Source organism: Quercus suber, unplaced genomic scaffold (genome assembly GCF_002906115.3).
Source record: "Quercus suber isolate HL8 unplaced genomic scaffold, Cork oak 2.0 scaffold_13, whole genome shotgun sequence".
In the NCBI taxonomy this organism is placed as follows: Eukaryota; Viridiplantae; Streptophyta; class Magnoliopsida; order Fagales; family Fagaceae; genus Quercus; species Quercus suber.
Window position 1 is genome coordinate 2,504,667 of NW_027069478.1, and position 24,692 is coordinate 2,529,358.

General features: G+C 34.6%; 1 protein-coding gene, 1 long non-coding RNA gene and 1 pseudogene across 5 annotated transcripts; 2 read left to right on the forward strand and 1 right to left on the reverse strand.

Annotated features, from left to right (window-relative positions):
* Positions 1–361: 361 nt before the first annotated feature.
* Positions 362–6,104, forward strand: LOC112014167 (G-type lectin S-receptor-like serine/threonine-protein kinase SD2-5). The gene is made up of 2 exons (XM_024046555.2): positions 362–3,036; positions 5,745–6,104. Exon 1 carries the CDS (start codon positions 508–510, stop codon positions 3,001–3,003), a length of 2,496 nt encoding a protein of 831 aa, XP_023902323.1. The 5' UTR covers positions 362–507; the 3' UTR covers positions 3,004–3,036; positions 5,745–6,104.
* Positions 6,105–6,147: 43 nt separating this feature from the next.
* On the reverse strand, positions 6,148–10,465 carry LOC112020100 (uncharacterized). Of its 4 annotated transcripts, XR_010631583.1 has the most exons (4): positions 10,308–10,465; positions 10,067–10,181; positions 9,870–9,928; positions 9,124–9,719 (listed from the first exon to the last, which is right to left on the reverse strand). It is a non-coding gene; the product is annotated as an uncharacterized LOC112020100 (long non-coding RNA). The 4 variants fall into 4 exon arrangements; XR_010631582.1 differs by lacking the exons at positions 9,124–9,719; positions 9,870–9,928 and adding an exon at positions 6,148–6,685 and having other exon boundaries at positions 10,308–10,446; XR_010631581.1 differs by having other exon boundaries at positions 9,124–9,921; positions 10,308–10,458.
* On the forward strand, positions 6,729–8,746 carry LOC112013894 (G-type lectin S-receptor-like serine/threonine-protein kinase SD2-5; annotated as a pseudogene).
* Positions 10,466–24,692: the final 14,227 nt, after the last annotated feature.

Below are 24,692 nucleotides of genomic sequence, written 5' to 3' on the forward strand. Positions count from 1 at the left end.
TAAATAAAAATTACAGACCAAATCCATTATCAGCTTTACTGAATAAAAATGACAATTATTAGTTTATATTGTACAGTTCATTTAAATCTTACATGAATTTCACAATGTAAACTAATAGTTTTAAAAACATATATCAAATATAAAATATAAAAAGTGAAAATAGAAAGAAAAAACGTAATAGCGAGACTTGACGCCGTTTGATCCAGCGATTTAGAATTACTAATCACCAAAATGTTGTCGCCGTGCCTGCGCGCGCGCGCGTAAGAGAGAAGCTCTAAAAACCGTGCATTTAAAGCTCCAGCATTTTGTGGACAAAAAACGTTGATTTTGTAGGTCAACAAGTCAACCAAGGAAAAATCAATTTCTCATGCATTACATTACAATAATTCCCAAACCTTTTTCTTTTCTGCCAGGAGTGAGTCATTTGGTTATGCTTGTCATTCCATCCGCCCATTGTTGTCCATTTTGTCTTTCTTTTTCATCTACCTGCACCGTGTGTTACAGACAATGGGTATAAGCTGGGTTTGCCGTGCTGTTCTTCTTTACCTTGTTCCTTTTCTAAACCTTTTTCATATCTCAGTGATTGCAATGCCTGGTAGTTTTCTGACAGTAAAGTCTTCTACTTCGTGGACCAACAGTCTTTCTGCTCCTCATTCTGTGAAATTCGATGATGGATCATTTGTGACAATCATACTTACCCATGGATCACCCGATCCCTATGGATATGCTTGCGGTTGTGGCTTCTTATACAATCGAACATACAACAGTTCTCTTTTTGTCATTTTTAGTCTGTATTACGAGGACGGCAATACTACGGGATCTTATCATCCGGAAACAGTATGGTCAGCTAACCCAAAGAATCCGGTTAGCCTTGATGCGACTTTACAGCTTACTTCGGAAGGAGGTTTGGTGTTAGAAGATGCTAATGGAACTAAAGCGTGGTCAACAAATATCAGCAACAAATCTGTGGTTGGCCTAAACTTAACCGAGGACACCTGCAACCTCATGCTGTTGGATGACAAGAATGCAACAATTTGGCAATCTTTTGATCACCCAACGGACACGCTGGTTCTTGGCCAAAAGTTGCTAAGAGGTCAGCAACTCACTAGTGAAGGAGGAATGTTTTCATTCTCAATCACTAGTGAAGGTTTGTTTTTCTATATCAATTCTAATCCTCCCGATATCTATTTGAATTTGCTTTTTAGTTCAAATTTTAAATACAATTACTCTCAATTTTGGAATCATAGTTTCGCTATCTTCGAACTTGATGATCCATTACCTCACATTCCTTTTAAATTTGAACCCAATTCAAAGTACATGAAACTTCGGCCTGATGGACATTTGAAAGTGTATGATGAGTACTGGATCGAAGCTCTTGATTTTCTCAAACGAAGAATTGGTTTTTGTGGTTATCCTACGGTTTGTGGCAATTATAGTATTTGTACAAATGAGCAGTGTAGTTGTCCGCTACCCATAAATGGAACAAACCATTTTCAGCCCATCAATGACAGGCAGCCAAACCATGGATGCTCTCTAGTTACTCCCTTGTCTTGTGAATCTTACAAAAATCACATCCTTACAGAGCTCGAGAACATCACATACTTTCCCTTTCAAAAATACCTCCCAGATATACATCCAGACCACCGAGATATAAGTTTAGAGAGTTGCAAAGAGTCTTGCTTAAAAGTCTGTTCGTGCAAAGCCGCGATTTACAATACGAGCAACCGTGTTGGGAATTGCTATTTACGATCCCAAATTTTTTCAATGATGTACGCTGATGAAAGAGATATAAGAGAAGACACCTACTTTAAAGTATTTATCAAGGTGCAGAATGTTCCTCTTCCTCCTCTTCCTCCTCAGCAGCAAAAGCATTGGATTGGAATAATATTGGGATCCAGCCTCGCATTTGTTCTGTTTCTTTTAATTGGATTCTTTGTTTTTCTATTTTGGAAGAAGGAAACTGCTAATGAAGCGGAGGAGAATTATTTAAATCATGTACCAGGAATGCCCACAAGGTATTCTTATGATGATTTGCAAGTAATAACAAATAATTTCAGTAAGGAGCTGGGTGGGGGAGGATTTGGCACAGTTTTTGAAGGAACTCAAATTGACAACACAAAAGTTGCAGTGAAGCGTCTTGATGGTTTTAATCAAATCAATAAATCATTTTTAGCCGAGGTTGAGACAATTGGCAGCATTCATCATTTCAACTTGGTAAGACTGATTGGATTTTGTGCTGAGAAATCTCATAGGCTTCTTGTTTATGATTACATGTCTAACGGGTCTTTAGACAAATGGGTATTTCACAAAAATCCTAAGATGTTGCTTGATTGGCAACATAGAAAGAAGATCATCCTTGACACAGCAAGGGGACTAACTTATTTGCATGAGGAATGCAGACTGAAGATAGTTCACTTAGACATAAAACCCCATAACATCCTCTTAGACGAGAATTGTAATGCAAAAGTCTCTGATTTTGGGTTGTCTAAACTAGTTGATCGAGATCAGAGCCAAGTTGTGACAACCATGAGAGGAACTCCTGGCTATATGGCTCCTGAATGGTTGAATTCAATAATTACAGAAAAAGTAGATGTATATAGCTTTGGAGTAGTGCTTTTGGAGTTATTATGTGGAAGGAGAAATTTGGATCGCTCTCGGCCAGAAGAAGAAATGCATCTACTTGATCTTTTTAGGAAAAAGATTGAGGAGGAACGGCTATTGGATCTAGTTGATAAGAACAGTGGAGATATGCAATTACATGGCAAAGATGTTGTGAATATGATGATGGTTGCCGCTTGGTGTTTGCAAATTGATTTTACAAAGAGGCCTTCCATGTCTACGGTGGTTAAGGTCTTGGAAGGTGTTGTGGATGTTGAATCTAACTTAGATTATTGCTTCTCAAATCCACCTTTACCAAACACGAGAGCTAGAGTTGATAACCAGGACGGGCATATTGTTGCTACTACCCTAGTATTGCCTTCAGTTCTATCAGGACCACGGTGACTTTTCAATGTCTTTCCTTGTTTGACAAATGAGGTAACTTTAGTACTTCTACTAAACTCTTTCATCTAATAACTAATATTAGTAGCGTAAATTTTTATATAGCAACCTCAACCAAATCATCTGTGTCGCAGATTATTGGTAATAGTTTGGCTGCTCTATTACTAACATATATGTTTATTTAACATTGTTGATATTCAGTGTGCAATATAGTAAGTTTGCAGAGAAGTTATAGTCGTATTGTGTATAGTTCATTATTATAATTTTTTTCTTGCAACTAGTAAACTCTTCTTGTTTAAATCACATGAGAATGGTTGGAAATATGTGATCAAGTTTGTATATTGAAGTTCCTATGATTAGAATAATGATTAAATGGTTAAATTAATTATTTTTCATTAATTTAAAATTTTGAGACAAATAGTAATATATCATGGTATTAAAGTAAGTGGTCCTAAGTTTGAATCTCATCTTCACCCAAACCCTGCTTTTAAAAATTAAAAATTTTTAGGTCGCACAACTTGAACTCTTAAATAATAAGATTATGTAGTTTTTGATCTTCAGAAGCAGTTAGAAGTGAAAATAACTTTCTCCAAGCATGTCAATTACAACCTATTCAACAGAAAGTTTTGAACACTCTCTCTCTCTCTCTCTCTGGAGAGATACAGAGAGAGAGGTCTATTGGTGCACATTAGCTCCTCTATGCTCGAGTGCGCTTGAGGCTCATTAGCTCTGTCTAGAGCAGAGCCTTTTTGAGATCTACGAGCATTTTTAACATAGGGGATGGTAAGATTTTACTAATTGGTAGCCTTTTTGAGATCTAAGAGCATTATTGACATAGGGGATAGTAAGATTTTACTAATTGGTAGTGCGGCTACACAATAAAATTTCATTATAATATAAAATGTAAATAATCACTGCCAATGCTCTTGGAGTCTCAAATTTTATTTATTTATAGATGAATTACCAGTCAAGACACGCAGCTGAAGCTGCACAAATACATCCAAGCACCAAGGTACACATAACATGGAATGAACCTTTTTAATGGAATAGTGGTGATAGTGTTTAGGTGAAAGGGTATTGATGAGGAAATGGGATTAGAGTAGGAATTGACTTGTTGGAGGGACCATAATTTGACTCCCTACAATCACTTTAAAAATAGGCCCGCTGGGCACGATATCGAATGTCATAAAAGATTTAGGTGTGTCTTTCTCATCATCAATTGATTTTGAGGTGGAATGACACAGCACACGATTCGAAAAACAGTATCAGAGTCAAGGTCATGGATTGGAGTTGTGGGAGTGTCATTGTAAGGGAGGGATTGTCAGGAGGGCCACAATTTGACTCCTTACAACCACTCTAAAAATAGTCCCACGAGATGCGATGTCGAATGCCATAAAAGATTTGAGTGTGTCTTCCTCATCACTAATTAGTTTTGAGGTAAAATAACACACCTCACAGTTTGGCATGACTTATTTGAGGAGTCACCCTCCAAAGTTTAGAGGTAAGAGGATAATTAGAGAAGATAGTTGAGAATACGAGAGAAACTGTATTAATATTCATCAATGTCCATTTTTGGCTAGAGTACAAGATCTTATGGCTGGTTACAAATGGTACAGGCATATATCTCACTAGCCTATCAGGTTACAGACCTATTAACTAACCTATAACAACCTGATTTAGTAACTGCTACTTAAAGAGCTTAACAAAACTTAACAGTGACTGCCACTAACAACCTTGAACTAGCAGACCTACACTAACAGCTCATACATCAGCTATGCTCCTGTTGTTGCACCAGCTTGGATCAGAGCTCCTGTGTTGCACCAGCTTCATGAGATAACACTCAAAGCTATACCAATCAGCAAAAGTGAGAGTACATAGCCTATGTGTGGTAAGAACAAAGTGGCATGCCACAGTAAAAACTTCCGCAGAAACAGTCAAGATTTCAGTTTACTTGCCAAGTAAAAAAAGGAAAAAAACCGCTTCCTTAATGAATAAAGAATTCAGTTTACTTCCCAAGTACAAATAGAGGCATCTTCCAATAACAACATGGCACTTTGGTTACCACTTGAGACTTGACCTCAATGGCTTGTATTACACTTTCCTCATTCTTGAGTCGGCCTCAAATATCCTAGCATTACTTCGTTGCAAAACATGATATACAACAAATCTCATACTAGTTCACACAAAACTTCAGACTCTTCCCCTTCAGATCGTGCAAACCCCCCATTCAACAAGGCTGGACCATCTCAAACTCAGACTTCCTATATAAGGCTAACAAACAAAAGCAATGATTTGAATATATAGATTTGTAAATTCAATCATAATCCAACTCTACTTGACTCAATTTGTGAGTAGCAAATACTTTAAAGATAATGGTTTAAATCATAATAAATAAACATTGGCTCTTCAAAGACAACCTCTTGCAAGTAATATAGAAGCCCACCATTTTTTTGGCATGACTGATGTTTGGGCTATGTGCTATGTGGAGCATGGTTTTGTGTTCGATCTAGTTTGATTTAGAGTTTGATTTATCTTGTCTTGTTTTGGACCTGTTTTTGGGGTTATATATATTGTTGCTTCATAATTAGAGTTTGATGTACTGTAAGCCACTTCTGTACTACTCTCTCTAGCATAGTGAAAATCATTGCAACTTCGTGGATGTAGGCATATTGCCAAATCATGTAAATCTTTATGTTGTGTGATTGTTCTTAGCATGTTCTTCTCTGTTTTTTTGCTTCTCACAGGTTTTCAGAAATTAAAGTAAATTTCAAACAATGGAGATGCAGCATCTCAGTAAACTTTCAGGCTAGATGTGCAACTAAGAACCACAAGAAATCATCAAATCTGTGCCGTCAACTTGAGGAAGACGATTGATTTCCAAATTGACTTATTGTATTATAAGCAAACATTAATAATAGTAGAGCTCAAACAAGACAAACTGTCAGTGGAGTCCTACTATTGATTGCAAGACTGCAATAGGTTTCACTAGCTCTCATATCTCTGGAATCTTCTTCCCCCTAAAGGATGAGGTAGAGGGTGTGAGGTTGCAAGTTTGAGACCCAATAGTTGCATGTGTAAATTTAGCAACAAAAATACTTAAAATATCGAATGAGAATTTTTACAACTACATCTTTACAAGCACAGTAATTACATCAAATACTAGCAATCTGCATAGTATTTGACAGTAGAATTTTCATTTTTCTCAAAAACTGAGATACACACATTTATTTCAAGTGCTTACAAAAAAGATAAAAGCCTTGCTGTATGTCAAGCTCACATACATTTTAATGCATTTGTCCAATGTTTCCACGAACACTGAAGGCAGGGCAGAAGTAAGCATATAATCTAATCAAAGCAACAATTCAAGAGAACCTAGTACGAGTATTTACACTAACAAATCAGCTATTCGCTATTACATTCAACTTATTCAATATCTAGATGACATACATAAAGAACACAATCTGTCAGCATAAGTTACGATAACCTTCAACATGTCCCAATGAGTACTTGGCATATATAATTTGAGGAAAACCACCTTCATAGGGATAAACCTTAAGAACAACAAATCTTACTTCAACCAACAGAAAAGTATGCTTAAATAACTTTTCAAAGTTTTTTTAAGGTCCAGTTGCCAGTTGGTCTTGTTAAACTTGCGGCCTTGCCCCATTTACAGAGAAGACAGAAACTGCAGTTGTAAAACAGCTTGAAAATTAGATAAGCTAACAAAGATGAATCTTGATTCCATTATAATCAAATTCAAACTTCCAGAGTATGTCAAAGACTCCTCCAATATCACTTAACATTTTAATTTAATTAAGGCAAGAATATTATTTTCGCTAGTAAAGGAAGATTGTTTTCGCTCTCTCTCACCCGCGAAGGGTTGTTTGCTTATATCAATTATAATCCTCTCCAGCCCTATTTTTCTTATAGGCCATATAGTTATCATCTTGAACACAGTTATTTTCAAATTCTGAATCAAAGCTTAGCTTTCTTCATAGTTGATCTATTACCTGAACCATATGCTGAATTACTCTTTCCTTCAGCATTAGCATCACAGTACCTGAGAATTGGGCCCGGCAGACACTTGAGATTGTATGATAGGGTTTGGGTGGAAGTTGGTGATATTATTTCACAATCTATTCATTATTGTGGCTACCCTACGGTATGCGGCAGTGATGGTGTTTGTACAGATGAGCAGTGCAGTTGTCCTCAATCCATAAATGGAACAAGCTATTTTCAGCAAATCAATGACAAGTTGCCTAGCTATGGATGCTCCCTAGTTACTCCCTTGTCTTGTGAAACTTCCAAAAATCAGATTCTTTTAGAGCTCGAATACATCACATACTTTCCCTTTAGTACAGACCCCCTCAATATAAATCCAGATCACCATTGTATAAACTTAGAGAATTGTAAGCAGGCAAACTTAAAAAGTTGTTCGTGCAATACGGCTATTTATAATTCAAGCAACCGTGTGGAGAATTGCTATTTACAATCCAACATTTTTTCATTGATGTCCATCGATGAAGAAATGGATACTTACTTTAAAGTATACATCACGGTGTAGAATGACAATGTTCCTCCTCCACATCAAAAACATCAGATAGAAAGAAATAATATTGGGGTCCAGCATCGCATCTTTCTTTGTACTACTTCTTTTAATTGGAATCCTTATTTTTCTATCTTAGAAGAAAGAAATGCTATTGATGCTGAAGAGTATTAGTTAGATTATGTACTAGGAATACTGAGATATTCTTATGATGATTTACAAGCCATCATAGAAAATTTCAATAAAGAGCTTGGTGGGGGAAGGTTTGGCACTGTTTTTGAAAGGACTCTAACTAACAACACTAAAGTTGCAGTGAAGCGTCTTGAGCGTTTTGGTCAAATCAAGCAATCATTCTTAGTTGAGGTCGAGATAATTGGTAGTATTCATCATTTAAACTTGGTGAGACTGGTTGGATTTTGTGCTGAGAAATTTCATAGGCTTCTTGTTTATGAATACATGTCCAATGGTTCTTTAGATAGATGGCTATTTCATAAAAATCCTAAGATGTTGCTTGATTGGCAACATAGAAAGAAGATATATATGAGGAATGTTGGCAAAAGATAGTTCACTTGGACATAAAACCCCATAACATTCTTTTGGATGAGAATTTTAATGCAAAAGTCTCTGATTTTAGGTTGTCTAAACTAGTTGACCATGACCAAAGCCAAGTTGTGACAAAAATGAGAGGAACTCCTAGCTAAATGGCTCTGGAATGGTTGAGTTAATTATTTTACAGAAAAGGTAGATGTGTATAACTTCGGAATAGTCCTCTTGGAGATATTGTGAGAAAGGAGAATTTTTTATTGCTCTTAACCAGAAGAAGCAATGCATCTACTTGAACTATTCAAGAAAAAGATTGAGGAGGACCGATTGTTGGATTTGGTTGGTAAGTACAGTGAAGATATGCAATTACATTAAGCATAAATTGTGAGTAGGATGAGGGTTGCAGCATGGTGTTTGCAAAATGATTTCACAAAGAGGCCTTCCATGTCCATGGCAGTTAAGGTCTTGGAGGGTGTTGTGAATGCTAAATTTGACTTAGATTATTGCTTTTTGAATCCACCTTTACCAAACTCAGTAGCTAGAGTTGATAAACAAGAAGCGCATGTTACTATTGCTACTCCAATATTGCCTTCAGATCTATCAGGTTCACGGTGGCTTTTCACTGAACCCTCTTTCGTTGCTTGGCAATTGAGGTAATTTCCATACTTTTAATAAATTCTCATGTCCAATGTCCTAATATTAGTAGATCAAATTTTGATGGGAGCTTCCAACCCAAGTCATTAATGTGGCCATTAATTGGCAAAAGCATGGCTTCTTTATTAGTCCCATATGTTTCTCTACTTAACATCGATCAAGTCCTATATAATAAATGTTTTTTCTGTAGGTGACGCTAAAATTTCCGTTTGAGTGGTACTATTTGTTATATTGTAGTGTTTCCTGCTAAGGATCAATGTATAATATTGTTTTTGTAAGTTTGTACAGAATTTGCAGTCTTGCCATAGTGATTTTGTAGTTTGTATGAAATAAGTCTTCAGTTCCCCTGAGCTCAAAGAAAAGGAGGGGAAAAAAGAAAAGAAAAGAAAAGAAATCTCTTTTTACTGCTATAAAAGTTAAAATAAAAGTTTGACTTTCTGCTAGGTGATCAAACTTAATGAGTAGCACGCGAGTTGCAACTAACCCGACCCAAAAATTACCCGACTGTGAGACCTGACACTCAATCCGAACAGACTCAGACCTGCCCAAAACAGGTTGGTCGGGTCCTGCTCAGCCCTACACGCAACTTTGACTGGTGTAATCCTATCCATCTCTTATTCCCCACTCTCATCACACATTCCCCCTTCCAACATGCTCTCTGTAACGAGTGCAACACTAATACATTAAAAAGATTAGTCAAGATACATTTGGGGTTCCTCACAATTACTTATAAGAAAATCCACTTAAAAAAAGGACTCAGCACATGCCTGCCCAACACAAACTCAAACAATCCAACCCTTCTTGCCCCTACTTCACAACAAAAAGCCAACGTTTTTCAAGATCTAGCATCTACATCAATCACGCCAGCAGCCAGAGAAATCATCCAATTCATTCAGCATTCCCATATCAAAATCTCATCTTCACTGACCTGGTGCAATCAACAGCACCTTACAACCAGTCAACAGTTACATCCTGGCTACAAAACAATCAAACAACCTAATTCAGAACAAAACACCAGACAATTAAATTGGTCATCCAAATAGATCCTCCAACAAGACAGATCACCCGAAATCAGCATCAACAAGCAACCAAAAAAATTGACACCCCCCTTACTTTACAACCTTACCTCTCTGAGACACTAAACCTTGAAACACTTGCTTTACTTGGCAAGATCATTGCTGAAAGCTAAATCAACCAAAACAAATTCACAGCAATTAACCAAAGAGCACGGAAATCAAACACAGGCTTATCAATTGCTATACTCAAGCCAAACACTTCCCTTTCAAAATTTAGCACAGAAGCTGACAAAAATAAAATCCTGACCTCCTGTCCATGGAACATAGACGAAAATCACTTGATTCTGAAACACTGGTCACAAGGCTCCCTAACAAAAGAGTTTGATTTCTCCAATCACAACCTTCCCTTTGAATATTTTTTTCTGCAAAAAAAATGCAAAGCTCATCAGCTCCAAAATAGGGAAATTGGTTGGGATCGATCTGTTACAAAATGGGTTCCGATCAAATTGAGGAAATATATGCGAACGAAAGCTGAAATAGAAGCGAACCTGTGGATTCCTGATGGATTGGAGAACAACAAACGATGCCTGGATTGAAAAATGTTTTTAATTTGTTTTTGTTTTCTGTTTTTGTGTTTTTAATTAGAAATAAATCGTTGTTTACTTGGGCTCAAATTTAAGGGAATCTCGTGAATGAGGACACGTAGATGTCGGAATTGAAGAGTAGTCCGAAAATTCTGTCGTTTTGCTTTAAAAAAAAAAAAAAAAAAAACTAGTTAATTAGTATAGCTATGGCTAAGTAACTAATTAATTACTGTTCAGTGATCACATGACATGTCGTTTACATGATTAATAGAAAACGACTATAGCTTTGTATTGCTGCACATTGATTAATAGTAAACAACATTTCAACATTGCTGAACTTCATCTTCAATCTACTTAAATCTTAACATTAAGAAATGAAATCAAACTGTACACAAAAAAGACGCGCAGTCCACAAGGAAGCGGACTGAATAATTTCTCATAGCTTCGAATCTGTGTTCACGGGACCAGGTAAAGAATGCTCTGGATTAATGATGCTGTTTCATTGGGAGGATTATAGTGATAAAAATTGTATAAAGAAACAGTTAACAATTCTGCGGAAACAATCAATATAGTTATGCAGTACCGAATCGGTTACAACTACAAGTAATCATATTGCACCTACAAAAGAAACAAACCCGTTCCTTATTAATGACTAAATATTTTGACAAATCCACGGATCTGTGTGAGCAAGTCCAGGGACAAGGCTTTTGGCTTTATTTTTTTTTGGAGTTGCGTTTTAATTTCATAATAAATTGTTTTGTTTTGATGCTAAGCAAAAAAGTGAAGTTATTATGTCTGCTTTTCTCCTTATATAAGTTGATGGAGTTATGTTGATTAAAATTAGATCATTTGTAGGATTTTTTTCTTTTGGCAATTTTCTTACCATTCAAATTTCATGTATAATCCCCTTTATATCTGTTTTTACTTTTTACTATTTCAGTTTGTTGTGTATGTGATATACTCAATTTTCTCTACTAAATTTGCTAGGATATTTTTTTTACCTAGTATTGGCATTGATTTGACTTAATTTAGATTCAATTTACTTTCCATTTTTCAATTACTCAATCTTTGTTGTGAAGTGTTATAGTGTCAAGGTTTTCTTCCCCATTAATTTACATTTCAAGGTTTGTTGTGACTTGAGCAACATTGGTAATGGAAGTCAACACTTTAGTGAGAGTTTTGTTTTTGTTTATGTGTCCTTAGTATGTTTAATTTTATTTTGTTAATTTATTAATTATTTCCCTTGATATGGGATGTCATAATAGGTTGTTAGTTGTTGCATTTTCATCATAAGGTGAAGATAGAAATTACTCTCATCACTACATGTTGGTCTTCATCATTATCACAAGATGCAGATAGACTTATTTTGTTTTGCTATTCCTCATCTTGTTTAGACAACAATTGACACAAAAACCATAAAAAATAAATAAAAATAAATAAAATATTTGTGAATTCATTAAAACTAATCTTAATTGCTTAAATTTCATAACTCCTTTTAGTGACATGTAATATATATATATATATATATATATGTTAAGCACAATGAAATTTTAATATCATTTTTCTAAGATTTATATGAGAAACAATTGAATTTTTTTAATGTGAGAAAAAATTTATTTGAAATATGGTATTCTTGTTGAAATTTAGTTATTTTTGCAACAATTAAAACAATGTCCAACAAAAAGGAAAAAAAAAAATAGTAACACACAATTAAGAATGTAAAAAATAATAATTGAAAGATATTTGCAATTTCTTTTATAAATAAAAAAATGGGTAGAGGGGGCAACTTAGGTATGATATTTGCATTTTTTAGTAGGCATGAAACATATTTATCTATATTAGCCACTATATCATGCAGTTTTTATTTTGTAAATACATATCTATAGTATGATTAAATTACTATACTATTCTTATTGTCTTTCTATTTTGTTTATAAAATAACTAAAGATTACAATTTTTTAAAGAAAAATTATTGAAATACTTTTTTATACATCGATAGTTAGGGGCGGAGAATTGAACCCTCAATATCTATGTTGGAAATACTATGAGGTGCCAACTAGTTAAATTACAAAATTTTTGTCAAAAATTATTGAAATATTTGAGAAAACTAATAATAAGATCGTGCTGGAAGAGAGAGGGGAGGTGATAAATTTTTATTTATTTATTTATTTTTCTTAAGTTTGCTTATAATAAAAGTAGATTCAATCCTTATTATATTTAGGAAGGTGGCAAGAGTTTTGGAGGTCTCTTTGGATGAAATGGTTGAAATGACTGTTTTCAATTTATGTTAAGATAAATATTACAATATTGTTTTGTTTTGACATAACATTTCAATTTTCAAGGCTACCTACACACACATGTAAATTTAAAGGAGGTTTGAGCTTTCTATTTTGTTGATCAAATCTTTATTCACTGAGGATTTTGTACAACAAATAGATGTTTGCTTGTTATAGCATTTATTTTTCTTATTTACTTGTCTTTCTTGAATATATGAACTTCTAATTGTAGTTTTTTGAGAGATTTATTGAATATTTATTATGTCTCTTTTTACTTTCTTTAAAAATAAAAAGTCTATTTTTACTAATATGATTTCTTTTATTGAAATTAAAATGTTCTATTATTGTTTTTGTACGTAAGTTTAAATATATATTTTACTTTTTTATAGAAAGCCCTTGAGAAAGTGGAGGAGGACATTGAATACCTGCTTCCAAAACATGCTCTCTGATTATTTGAGTGCTTTTTTTGATGGATCAACCGATCAAGGAATTGATATTTATCACAGAGAAAAGAAAGTGATTAAGAAATTAATAATTGTACTAGCTATTGGAAGAACAAAAGTACCGATTCATAAAATCCATGAAGTATTCTTTAATAGAAAGAATTTATTGTTATGTACTTACTAATGGAGAATTGTATTTTAAAATATTAGAGACAACTATGAAGAAGATGTGCTCAATCGATTGCATTCAATTTTGAAGTGTAGAATTTAGCAAAATGGTGATTGGGATACAAAATATTTTTTTGAGATATGTCAATCAATTCTTTCTTTAATGGGTAAAATTCGCCTCTTCATCATAGTGTGTGTAATTGTTATGATTGTCCTTCCAAATTATGTCTTTTAATGTGAGAAAAATGCAAGGACATTTAAATAGATTATTATGTAATCTTTTGACAACTCAAAATAACAATTTAATTATAAGTCCATCCACACAAACTATTTATTACTTTTTTTTAGTAAAAAAGAAAACATAATTTTTCATAAACATATTCTATCAAATGCTAAGTATTTACTTAATTAACTTTTGTTAAGAATTATGAATTATGATGATCATGTAATTCTTTTCAATTGTTGTCATGAATTGAGAATCATTAAAAATATTGACTCTGTCTTTCCTTCAAATAGCCTCTAGAATTAGGAAATATGTAAAACCCTTGGTGTTTCATAACAATTTGTGTCTCTTGTTTTTTCATAACTGTGTCTATTGTCATTCTATAATATTTGTGTCTGTGTTTTTTACATTCTAGAATTTTATGTTATGAATTGAAGAGTCATTAGAATAAAGACAACTCTTGTAATTACACTTGGTTGGAAACTCTATAAAAGGAGGAAAAGATGTGTGAATGAGTGTGGGAGAAAAATGTAAAGAGTGAAAAAAAATGTAGAGATTACTCAAGGCAGTATCTAGTGTAAGAGAAATAGTATTGGAGAGTGCTCTAGGCCGCAGATTTATTTGTGAGAGTTTTGTAAAAGGCGGTAGCCTTATTAATTTGTGGGAGTTTTGTACAAGGCAGTAGCCTTTGTTATTGAGAATTCTGTACAAGGCAGCAGCCTAATTTCTCTTCTTTTGTGAGTTTGAAGTTGTCTCATAAAATATTTATCCCATCTTTCTTGTTTGTGTTTTTTTTTTTTTGTTGCTATTCTTCCTATTAAATCTTCCGCTATTCCAACATAATGCCTAAAAATTTCTGTCATACAATCACAACTCCTTCCCATCACGAATGCTCCTCCTACTATCTTGCCTATTCCACGAGCTCATTACCTCCAAATCCACATCCATAGGCTATCTTTGGAAGGTTTGAAAGATATCATTGCTATGGATAGTCAGGATTTGATTTTATCTTGGGAAAAATAATTAAATAGCAACTACAATTGATGGTACGTTCATTTTACAATATTTTTGCATAAAGTAGTACCAATTAGCTCAAGCTATAGGGGTCAAAACCCTTTTGCCGGTGTTCATTAATTTTGTATTCATTTAATAGATCACTTAAAAACAAACAAAAGCAATGGCATGAATACATAATAAATTTGTTAATTCAATCAGGATCCTATTCAGTTTGGCTCAATTTGTGAGTAGCTAATTCTTTTTTTATTTTTTATTTATTTTATTATTATTTTGGCAAAAATGCAAAACTGACCCTCTAACTTTCAGTCCTCTAACTTTCAGTTTTGTCATTTCAGTCCTCTAACTTTCAATTGTTGTCAATTTGGTACTCCGTTAAACTCTAGTTATGTTCTACCGTTAATTGAGCCAAAACTATGTCGTTTTGACTCTTTTTTTTTGAACGGTTTTAGACCCCTTAAACACACAGATTGCGTAGCCTAGATTAATTAGCCAAGTTGTTACTTAGTCAAATTAAGCAATTCTAGGTTAAAACAATCCAAACAATCATATCAAGAATATAATGCAGCGGAAAATAAATAACACAAGATATGATCACCCAGGAAACCACACGGTAAAAACCTGGGGAGGATTTGACCCACCGATCCTCAAGGCTAACCTGAATTCACTATGAAAGAATTGAAGTTCGTACAAAAGGACTACAAGCTCCCCGCAAGTTGTTACTTAGTCAAATTAAACAATTCTAGGTTAAAACAATCCAAACCAGGCTCCGAATCCACGGACTACTTCTTTCTTGAATTCTTCAATCAGCTACAAGCTCCCCGCTTGCTTTTCTTTTAAGTTCCAATGGTTGCAACAATAATGATCTTCAAGATGTTGAAATAATCTCCACCATGAAAACCCTAAGTTTTGTGTAAAGGAAAGCTCCTCAAAGATCTCACACGAGATTCACACAAAACAGCAATGTATGAGCAACAATACAATATGGACAACCTTCAAAAACGTGGCTAGGGTTTTGTTTATATACCTAGGGTAAAAACATAAAACCCTAAACGTTTAATGAAGTAGGGCTGAGTTGGAAATTCTGCAGAAAATTCAACCTGTGCGATTTTCGATCGATCGAGTCTATTCTTCGATCGATCGAGCCAGGCCGAAAGTCCCAAGTACTTCTGCAGCCACTCGATTCCAACTTTACAATATTAAACCAACTTTGAGCAAGTCTAAATAAGACTAAATACAATGTTTTGATCATGGTTTGCCAACATTACAAATTAGAGTTCTAAATACATAAAATCCTAAGACCTTAGAACCTAACAAACTCCCCCTTTGGCAATCCGTGACAAAACCCTAATTAACAGCTCAAAGTTTTACAAATAAAAAGCCCTTTACAAAGATAATGCTCATAAAATTCAATTCAGCCTAACTACTATCCATAGTTGCAAGTGTAGACAGCAGCTTAGTTGAATCAACCTGTATAATCCTGAAATACTCAACAAACGCATAAACGCATGTGTGACAGTAAAGAGTAAAACAACAGGTATAACATTCTTGTAAGATCCACACAACACAAAATAAAGACATATAAAAATGAACAAGTCATAAATATAAATCAATACGCAGTGAATCATAAAGCAACAAGAATCAATAAAAAATATCATGTATATCAATCAATGTTACTCCCCCTAACATGAATATCCCCAAAAATGATATACAAAGTGAAGCACATAGATACAATCTAAAACTCCACAAGCTCCTCTAAAAAAAAAAAAATCTCCCCCTAACAACAAAAACTCTACTACAAGTCAAAACTCCACTCCCCCTTTTTGTGACGGAATGCCAAAGGGCAATCACAAGTCGCCATCAAAAGGAGGTGGTGAGGGTGAATGAAGACGCGCAAGATCAGCTCGGAGAGCACGCATCTCATCCAGCAAGTCCACCAAAATCTGACCATGAGCCTGCTGAACAGTCATGACAGTCTCCAAAGTACGACGAACATCAAAGTCGGCCGAAGGAGATGGAGGAACATCAGCAGCAGCAGCATCATCACCAACTGGAATAGGAATATCCTCACCAGCAAGACCTGCAGAAGAAGAAGGAGGAGGTGCGCTACTAGAGGGCTCAGATCTAGGGTGTTTAGAACCAGCTCGAAGATGAGCGGCCCTCTGTCTAAGAAAAGACGCACCTAAAGGACCTATCACATGGACGGGCTCAGAGGAAGGAAAGTCACTAAGACCAAGATAGAGAAGAATCCTATGAATGAAAATAGGATGAACAAGAGCATGAGCAGTAGATGAACTCCTATAAACTTCGTTCAAAGAACGAAGAAAAAGATGGGGAAAACTAATAGGAGCATCAGTAACAAGAGCGTACAGAAATACACACCTCTCAAGAGGAATGGTGTGAACATGGGAAATAGGCCAGATCGAATGACAAGCTATCCGAAAGAACAGATAGTGCAACCCAGAGAGCTCAGCAGAAGTGATCCGAGGATCAGAACCCCACTGGACAGTAGTACCAGTGACGTATGACAAAACATCGCTAATCTCGGGAGACTCATCATAAGGATAGACAGGATGCTGGACCAAAGGTACCCCTAGAGCATCAGCCACTACCCGAGGAGTAATGGTGTACTCTACGCCTCGTATCCAACTCTTAACTAGAGTGTTGGAATCATAGACGCGGATAGAGATGTTCGAATAGAACTCTCTAATCAAGGCAGAAGGTGGAGGAGGATCAGAAACATCCACCAAGGGTAACCAACCCCGACGCTCAAAATTTGCCCTAATGGCAGGATCAAGCTCATCTAATAGCACAGAACGCTCAGCCCAAATCTTTCTCTTAACGGTCAGTTTCTCAAAAGTCTCTTGGTTTTCCTCACTCGGAAACCTCTCACTATCAAAGGATGGAGGGGGTGAAGGAGAAGGTGAGGGAACACTCCTACGGGCTCTAGTTTTCCTAGGCATAGTGCTAAGGAAAGGACAGAGACACACAGAGAAAAACACAAAGAAACAAGAGAAAACAAAACCAAGGGCAGACTGCAAATTAGCACAATAAATAATATAGAACAAAAATCTATATGATGCATGAACAATAACATGTTGTGATGCATGATCTAAATGCAGTGACAAATTAATTTTAATTGAGAGTAATTGGACAAAATTGGCTTGAACAAGGAATTTCTATCAAAAATCCCAAAATTTGAAAAACCACTTGAAAATTTTGCAACAAATTGATGAATTAAGCATTACAAAACACAGCACATAGATTATAATGCTTAATTACACCAACACAACAAGCCAATTTCATCAAATTCTATCCAATTTAACAAAAGCCCCAATTCGGATCAAGAACAAACCCTAGAATTTTCAATTTTTCACAAAACACAAAATTGATCAAATTAACCACCAAGGATCATTAATATAATGTGTCCCCACAAAAACCCAATGATCAATTTCATAAAATAAGGTTTGAATCAACAGAAAATCCAAAAAGAATAAAGTCCGAAAATTACCCTTAAATGCATGGATTTATGCATGAAATAATGAAAATAACATCAAAAGGAAGGGCAAAAGAGTCTTACCGGCTTGAGGAAAGAGAGATTTTGCAAAAACAACGGAGGAAAACGACAAAAATCTGAACTGTGGAGTCTTGCCAACGCGGAGAGAGAGAAAAAGTTTGAAAAAGGTTTGAATAGAACCTTTGAAAAAGTCAGAACTGAACTTTTAAAAAGCTTTTCCACGATATTCGATCGATCGAAAATTACATTCGATCGATCGAAAAGCACAGTCATTTTAAGACAAATGAGAGCACTTTTTCGATTGATCGAAAAACAGGTTGGATCGATCGAAATGGGCAGAGGCTCACTAAATTTTGGAAAAATCACAGTTTTTGAAAGACACAAGCCGAATTTTGAAAATAACTCCTCAAAGCATTAAATTGAAGAAACAAAATGCATGAGTATGAGATGGAATGCTTTTTCAAAAACCCAAAATTTTGAACCCAATATTCTTAAACAAATTGCAATCAAACTCCCATTGTATTTTCTCAAGCAACAAATATGTTGTGCATAAATCTCAAGATATTTTCAAACTTGGTTGGTCAGACCAAAAACACACACTAGCATGTACAGTGTTTAACAAAGAGTAACTTGTGTCGTGTGTGATACTAGCAAAAACTTGAGATACATGTGAGGTGATATGTGAATAGCAATCAATCACAAAGTCTACACAATTCATCACATAGAATTTAAAAGAGACTATCACCTAAAGAGTTACATCCTATAACTCCCACATCTCCTAGAACAAAAGCTTGCAATCATGTAAGTTTCTTGCATTTTTGCCTCTTATTTGTATGAGATGGCATTCAGCCTAATAGTACACACCGGTTTGAATTAAGTGAATTGGCATCAAGCCTAATAGTACACACCAGTTTTAATTTAATTTGAGGCTACACCTTATGTTCTTTTTGTGCATGTGCTACACTTTCTCGAGCACAGAATCTTATGATATGCACTAAGGTGTTCATGATTGGCTAGTGAACAGTGGTGAGATGGTTATTTATGCCTTTCTCAAAAGGATCAAGTCCGACAGTCAAATAACATGTGACTTCAAGATTAAGACAAAGTGATAAACACCATAAACATCTTTCCCACACAACATGCACTACAAAACTTCAACTAGTAAAGTGCAATAAATAAGCTTATCAAAGCTAAACAAGGTACATAAACATGTTATGTAAAGATAATATGGCCAATCCTTGATTATAAATCCAAGATATATAATACAAAACACAAAAATCTTTTTGGTTTTAACAAACTTTATAACCAAAAACAAAAAAGCACATATTATGCTAAATGAACAATGCAAATGCAATGCATGACAGTGCAAAACTAAGCTATAAAGGGTACACAAACAAGAAATATCAATTTCTTAATTAACCCTTGAGTACATGTACAAACTAGTACATACTCATTCAAAATCAAAAATAGCTTAGCACAAACTATTCAAGTTTCTCCACAATGTCAGGCATGTTCTAAATCAAGAGAGATATAACAATTCATGTAATCCTCAAAAAGAAAAACTAGACACAAAATAAAATATTTTTGTCTTTTTGAAATTTTTCAATGTTTTTGGTTTTTTTTTTTTTTAAAAAAAACAACCTAAAAAACAAAACAACCAAAAACAAAAAACAAAACATGTCCACAAATAATTGAAAGAATTAAATCAAGGACAAGTTAGCAACACTCACCTTGGAGAATCTTTTCTCACCCATTTAGCACGAGTATTCGGCTTTGTAGGTGAAAATCCATGAGAAGTAGAGTGCATTTGAGGAATTACACCAATCTTTTGAGAGAGACTGAAATCCTGCAAATTCCTTTCACAAACCAACAAGCTCAAATTTTTCAAAAGCATATGAAATAATTTATTTGAACCTATGGCAGGAGAAATATCATCACATATCCTAAATTGAAACATAGAATGCTTAAATTTTAATTTATGACAATTAGGACGAATGTGACCGGAGACACCACAAAAGTGACAAACAGGAACAAATTTAGGAACATCAGTATTCCTAATAGCAAATCTAGTCTCAGATTTTGGTTTTTGCCTCAACAAAGAACAATTTGGTCTAATATGACCAACAACACCACAAAGGTGACAAGTAGGCACAAAAACAGATTTATTATGCTCTCTAACAGTAGGATTAGACTTAGGTTTAGAAACTTCAGCGTCTACATCAGAACTTTTACCTTTGTCTAACCTAGCAAAATAAGCCTTCTCTTTATTATTCCTCTTAAAAGGAGGGATATAAACTTTCTCAGTTTTAGGCTTAAGAGAAACAGAAACACTTCTGTTATCATCAACAAGTTTGGTATTAGACAAATTTTCCAATTTAGCTTCAGCCTCAGCTAACTTTTGTTCCAAACTTTTCATCTTCTCATCTTGAGAGGAAATTTGATTTCTCAAAAATTCATTCTTTTTATTAGACTCATCTAATCTCACAATCAAATCCTCTTTTTCAAGATTAGCCAATTTTAACTCTTCCTTGAATTTCTTAGAAATTTTCAAAGATTTAGATAATTCCTTACGAAGAGTTTCAAAAGCATCAAAAAAATCAACAGAAACAATAGTGTCCTTTTTATTCAAAACATCACAGGCATCAATAAAATCAGCAGAAGCATGAGCAGAAATATGATCAGAAAGACACTTCAAATTATCCATGACAACAGGGGTCAAGGATCAGCTCTTAGATCAAAAGATCTACAACAAGAAGAGCTACCTGCTCTGATACCACTTGTTGGAAATTTAGACCCCTTAAACACACAGATTGCGTAGCCTAGATTAATTAGCCAAGTTGTTACTTAGTCAAATTAAGCAATTCTAGGTTAAAACAATCCAAACAATCATATCAAGAATATAATGCAGCGGAAAATAAATAACACAAGATATGATCACCCAGGAAACCACACGGTAAAAACCTGGGGAGGATTTGACCCACCGATCCTCAAGGCTAACCTGAATTCACTATGAAAGAATTGAAGTTCGTACAAAAGGACTACAAGCTCCCCGCTCGACTTCTTAATGCTACCCACCAGTAGAACTTCCTGACACGACCACGCGCAGGCTCCGAATCCACGGACTACTTCTTTCTTGAATTCCTCAATCAGCTACAAGCTCCCCGCTTGCTTTTCGTTTAAGTTCCAATGGTTGCAACAGTAATGATCTTCAAGATGTTGAAATCATCTCTACCATGAAAACCCTAAGTTTTGTGTAAAGGAAAGCTCCTCAAAGATCTCACACGAGATTCACACAAAACAGTAATGTATGAGCAACAATACAATATGGACAACCTTCAAAAACGTGGCTAGGGTTTTGTTTATATACCTAGGGTAAAAACATAAAACCCTAAACGTTTAATGAAGTAGGGCTGAGTTGGAAATTCTGCAGAAATTCAACCTGAGCGATTTTCGATCGATCGAGTCTATTCTTCGATCGACCGAGCTAGGCCGAAAGTCCCAAGTACTTCTGCAGCCACTCGATTCCAACTTTACAATATTAAACCAACTTTGAGCAAGTCTAAATAAGACTAAATACAATGTTTTGATCATGGTTTGCCAACATTACAAATTAGAGTTCTAAATACATAAAATCCTAAGACCTTAGAACCTAACATTTTTTATAATAAATTTCGGAATTTAAAGAAAAAAAAAAAAACCGAGCCATGCCCTAACGCTCAAATCACTCACTGGTAAATTTCCTACACACTTCTCAAATCCAATCCTCCACATTGGAAACCCAAAAACACAACAACAACAAAACTCCCACTACCACTTTCAGGAAACTAGCTACTCATCAATCTCTCACAAAAAAAGTTTCAGTTTTCTTTCCACCATTTCATGCCAAGATTCAATCTTTCAACATCCCATCTCTTCTAATTTCCAAGAACACTCCTAAAACTGAAGAAGACAATGGATTTGATCTTGACCCAACAAAAATCAAACCGTACACATGGCCGTCTTTAGCAAAACCCATGAAACTACCACACCCACAAAAACACTCCGTCCGCCCTCTATTTAGCATTCTCCTCCTCATAGTCTTCATCGCCACCGTCAACTTCTGCACCGTGCTCCGCCGCGCCAACGTCAACCTTAGCCTTAGCATGTGGTCGTTGTAGAAGAAAACCCATGTCCTGAACTTCCAACTCCACTCTCCTCAAATACGCATCCGTCGACATCTTCGAGCCACGCGCCAAGCAAGAGATAGAGCAATTGCTAGAGGGCAACTTTGCAAGCCAAGGCCAGTATTGAACCTTCACCTCGTGGCAAAGATTCGACACCCACCAAGACCTCAAAGCAAGATCCTCTAACAGTATACCGGTCTTGCTTCATTCGCCGCGGTTTTATCGGTATTGGTTGCAATTCCAAACTGGGTTTTTCATCACTTAAATGTTTTTTTTTTAATATCAGATTTTTTTTTTTTAATTTTCTTTAAATTCTGGAATTTATTAAAAAAAAAAAAACCAAAACAACGTTGTTTTGGCTCAATTAACGGCAAGACATAATTGAAGTTTAACGGAGTACCAAATTGACAACAATTGAAAATTAAGAGACTGAAATAACAAAACTGAAAGTTAGATGGTCAGTTTTGCATTTTTGCCTATTATTTATTTATTTATTTTTTTAATATAAGATAGAAATTCTATTCTACTTTAAAGCTAATGATTTAGACTATAATAAAGATCCGTCAAAGATAACTTCTAGATAGTAACATAGAAGTCACCATTTTGTCTGACATGATATAGCTAGATTGAGCATCTCAGTATAACATTGGTCTTTCACAGTAGAGGTTCAACTAAAAACCACAAGAAATCATCAAATTGGTTGAGTCAACTAGGAAAGGAAACGATTGTTCTACAAATTCACTTTTTATATCCTAAGAAAACATTAATAATGGTGGAGCTCAAGAAAGATAAAACTGTCAGTGAAGTCCTAATATTGATTCCAGGACGGCAGTATGTTTTCACTAGCTCATGTATCTCAAATGACACCTTCTATTCTGCATTCATTAGGATGAGATAAAGGGTGAGGTTGCAAGTTTATATCCCATGATAAACAACATGTAGTGACACATCGTGTCAATACACGAGACCATTATCCCACACAACATAAAGAAACGCTAAAATACACAGTTAAATCATTACATTGCTCCTCTAAGGTATAGAGCTATGCACAAAATAAGTACTCTTTTTATACTTCGAAACCATGACTTAAAGTCACAAGTTGTCTTGTAAAATGCAGCTTGTGTGTTATATATGTACACTAGAGTGCATTAATTGATATTATTCTTTTATACTTACCCAAAAAAAGAAGAAGTATTTCTATGATTTCCACACCAATAATAATAATAATAATAATGATGATGATGATGATGATGATTTCTACTGCTATAAGAGTGTGAGAAAAAGTCCAAAAGAACGGTGGGGATGAACTAAATTACATGATTCATGTCGCTAGATTGTCATTAGTGATTCCATTCCCCTTTCCTTCCTCCTTTCTTCTAGCCAACACCGTGTGTTGTTGCCTTTGTATCAGGGGAGTTGCCCTCAGTACTTAATGTCCGTTTGGCAAAAATTATTTTTGTCAATTTATTTTACTACTCATCTTATTTTTGGTATTATTTATGAGTCCTGCTGCACTTTTTGAGATTATTTATAGATCTCATTATACTATTTCAACTAACTTTTATTTTTATTTACAGTATTTTCAACAAAAAAATTTCAATTTTTGCAAAATAAGCAAATATCAAACAGATATTTATTGACCTTTTAATCAAGGTACAAAATCATTAAGTTTTAGGATGAAAGTGAGTTTATGGGTTCAAGACATATTCTCTGTGATTATTTTTGGTATTATTTATGAGTCCTGCTGCACTTTTTGAGATTATTTATAGATCTCATTATACTATTTCAACTAACTTTTACTTTTATTTACAGTATTTTCAACAAAAAAATTTCAATTTTTGCAAAATAAGCAAATATCAAACAGATATTTATTGACCTTTTAATCAAGGTACAAAATCATTAAGTTTTAGGATGAAAGTGAGTTTATGGGTTCAAGACATATTCTCTGTGATTATTTTTGGTATTATTTATGAGTCCTGCTGCACTTTTTGAGATTATTTATAGATCTCATTCTACTATTTCAACTAACTTTTACTTTTATTTACAGTATTTAGAAAAAAAAAAAGAGCAAAAGTATTTAATATTTATCTATTTGCAAAATTGCAAAATCATATGACAAAGCTTCTTATAATTTGTCTTTCGGACATGAGCAGTAAATAAATAAATAATGATATATTATGTTTTCTCCATTGATAAGAATAATACTCGTCAAGGACATAAATTTCCTATTCTTCCGGTCCTCTATTGCTAATTTCTCAAATAAACATATATCAAATATAAAATTCAAAAAGTGAAAGTAGAGAGAAAAAAAAAAAAGTAATAGCGAGATCTGACGCCATTTCATACAGATAGAGATTCGAAATTATTAATCACAAAAATGCTGTGGCCGTGTGCGCGCGTAAAAGAGCACCTCTTTTTTGTGCGGATATAGCTCCAGCTGTTTGTGGACAAAAAACGTTGATTTTGTAGCTGAAAAAGTCAACCAGAATTTCTCATGCATTACATTTACAAATTTTTTTTTTTTTTTTTTTTTAAATTTCTGCCG